The following is a 2,673-nucleotide window of genomic DNA, read 5'->3' as shown; positions in this document are numbered from 1 at the left end:
AACTATGATTTCATTTATTAAAAAGTTTGAAAAATCCTTCAATAACAGTGTAAGGAGATAGTTCCACAGGCTAGCATGCATGTTCCACATGCAGGAACCCTGGGTTCTATATCTGGCAAAAAATGACACCCTGAGCACCGCCAGGTGTGACTTAGAAAATAATTTTTTAAGAATAATAAGTAAATGAGGTCCAGGAATGTGGAGGTGTGGCTCAGTGATGGAACACTTGCCTCACCTGTGTGACATCTTCAGTTTAATCCCCAGGTGGTGCTTAAAAGCCACCAGGGTCCCTGACCTGCTTGAGGCAGGTATATAGGGAGGGGGATGGGGGAAGCCTTATAGTGTTCAAAGTTGGACTCGAACCTTCAGCTCCACACTTTGTGCTATTTTTCCAGCCCCTGTTGCACTGTAGCACTGTCCTCCCGTTCTTCGTCGATTTGCTCAAGCGGGCACCAGTAACATCTCACAACAAATTGTGAGACTTGTTGTGACTATGTTTGGCATATCAAATACATCACGAGGAGCTTGCCAGCCTTTGCTGTGCAGGCGAGATACTCTCAGTAGCTTGCCAGGCTCTTCGAGAGGGGCAGAGGAATCGAACCTGGGTTGGCCACGTGCAAGGCAAATGCCTTACCCGCTATGCTATAGCTCCAGCCCACTTATTGTTAAACTGATTCCCAGCCCTAAACATTATATGTAAATATATATAATGATTAAAATCAGTCATTTTATTGAGGGAGAGAATTTACTCAAATGTTCACTGATAGAGGTAAAGGGAGGAACTGTGGGAAGTCAAATATGCTGGTAGAGGAGATCCGAACTCTGGCCAACATTTTCGGAATCCAGGCTTTTCCAGATCCTTCCGTGACTTGTTTCTACAGATCATCAAAAGTTTCTCGAGAACAAATGAGATAGGATTCTTCCAGCTGTCAACAAGAATCTTTAGGTTTTCTCTCAACCAAGGCATTCAGTGAAAATACAATTTATTTTTCAGATTCCTCCAGAGGATTAAATAGTCTCTTTCGCATAGCATTTCCATGCTCCCTGCTCTTGATCCTCTTTTCCACGTAATTTTTGTGACATTCCTTGAGCAAGTTTATCAAGATGTTGTACTCTTCAGCGTGCAAGTGGAGAGATAAGTCAGGAAGCATCTTTAGGAGAAGGTGATGGAGCACAGCAGAACAACCCAGATGGCGGGACCCCAAAGGGCTGCGGAGGACTCCATCCACCCGGCGTCCCTACTTGAAGCTGGTCATCTGGGCACCCGAGCAGTGAGCACCTTGCCAGTGAAAGTGTGGCCATGATATCATAAATACCACACAAATGTAGCATGTTTTAGTGTCCCTTGGCTCAAACAGATGGATAATAGTATACAACAGATTCAGAACCAAGATTCAGAACAATATACTACAGAAATCACAGGTTTAAATCCCTGGTTACCATTGGCATTATGATTTCTCAATGCCTGAAATAACATCTAAACAAAGGATATCTGCTTCAGGACAATGGTACTTGGATGATTTTAAAGGCCTTAATGAGATCAGGTAATTTGCTTGGTGGAGCTAAAAATTTACCTTCAGCTAATCAACAGCACAGCACATATCATCACAACTCCCTCTCCCGTTACATGCCTTCAGGTCAATCTATGGGAGACAAGTGACTAAGAAACCATTTTCTCTGGACATCTAAACTCGCACTCAGGGACCACTTTTTAAACATTTATTAAATTACTTTGGTCCAATTTACAATTAATGGAATGTCTATAGTGATGCAGATTCCATAAGCAGCTAAGGAAAATTACAACATGAACCAGAGCACTCATTTGTGGAATGAAAAAAAAATTGTGCGAGATCAATACCCAAGAACAGTAGAAACAAGGGCCATGGTTGAAATCTTGCTATGAGTGTGGGAGTGGGCAGTTAGGAGAGAGGAGGGACCACTATGACAATGATAGTTGGAAATGATCTGGACCAGAACTGAGTACCGAAAGTAGGTGAAGGGACAAACACATTGACCCTTTGGTACCTGTATTGCAAACCGTAATGCCCAAAAGGAGAGAGAGAGAGAGAGAGAGAGAAGTACCTGCCATAGATGCCATAGAGGCAGGGATAGAGGGGGGCTGAAGGCAGGAGGGAAACTAGGAACGTTGGTGGTAGGTAATGTACACAGGTGAAGGGACAGTTGTTGGGATGTTGTATGACTGAAACCCCAATTATGAACAACTTTGGAACTGTGTATCTCACAGTGATTTAATTTAAAAAAAATAAAACCTTAAATTAAAAAAAATTGAACCAGAGTGTGAAACAAACATGTTTTATGTTATTTTTACATTTGGATATTTTGGGGTGTTTTTTTCAATTCATAAAATACTTTGAGAAACTGCTGAAAAACATTTGTGCTTTCTGTTTGCATTTACTAAATAGTCCTAGCAGGTTATTCTAAGTGGTGTTTGCTCTTTTTCAGTAAGCTAGATATATTTTATTTACTTCTGGTTTGAGGGTCACACCAGACAATGTTCATGACTTGCTTCTGCAGTACTCAGGGGACTGTGTGCTGCCAGGGGTCAAACCTGGGCTCCTGCATGAAAAGCACAGGCTCCAGTCCTTTGAGTTATCTCTCCAACCTAGGCAATATATTATTATGTATTATTATTATTATTATGATAACAACACT

General features: G+C 41.7%; 1 protein-coding gene across 1 annotated transcript; it reads right to left on the bottom strand.

Annotated features, from left to right (window-relative positions):
* Positions 1-983: 983 nt before the first annotated feature.
* Positions 984-1,151, bottom strand: LOC130038579 (COX assembly mitochondrial protein 2 homolog). Its single transcript, XM_056130409.1, has one exon. The coding sequence runs from the start codon at positions 1,149-1,151 to the stop codon at positions 984-986; it is 168 nt and encodes a 55-aa protein (XP_055986384.1).
* Positions 1,152-2,673: the final 1,522 nt, after the last annotated feature.

This window comes from Sorex fumeus, unplaced genomic scaffold (genome assembly GCF_029834395.1).
Source record: "Sorex fumeus unplaced genomic scaffold, SorFum_2.1 ptg000078l, whole genome shotgun sequence".
In the NCBI taxonomy this organism is placed as follows: domain Eukaryota; kingdom Metazoa; phylum Chordata; class Mammalia; order Eulipotyphla; family Soricidae; genus Sorex; species Sorex fumeus.
The sequence above is the reverse complement of the archived record's forward strand: the minus strand, read 5'-3'. Positions and strand labels throughout refer to the sequence as shown.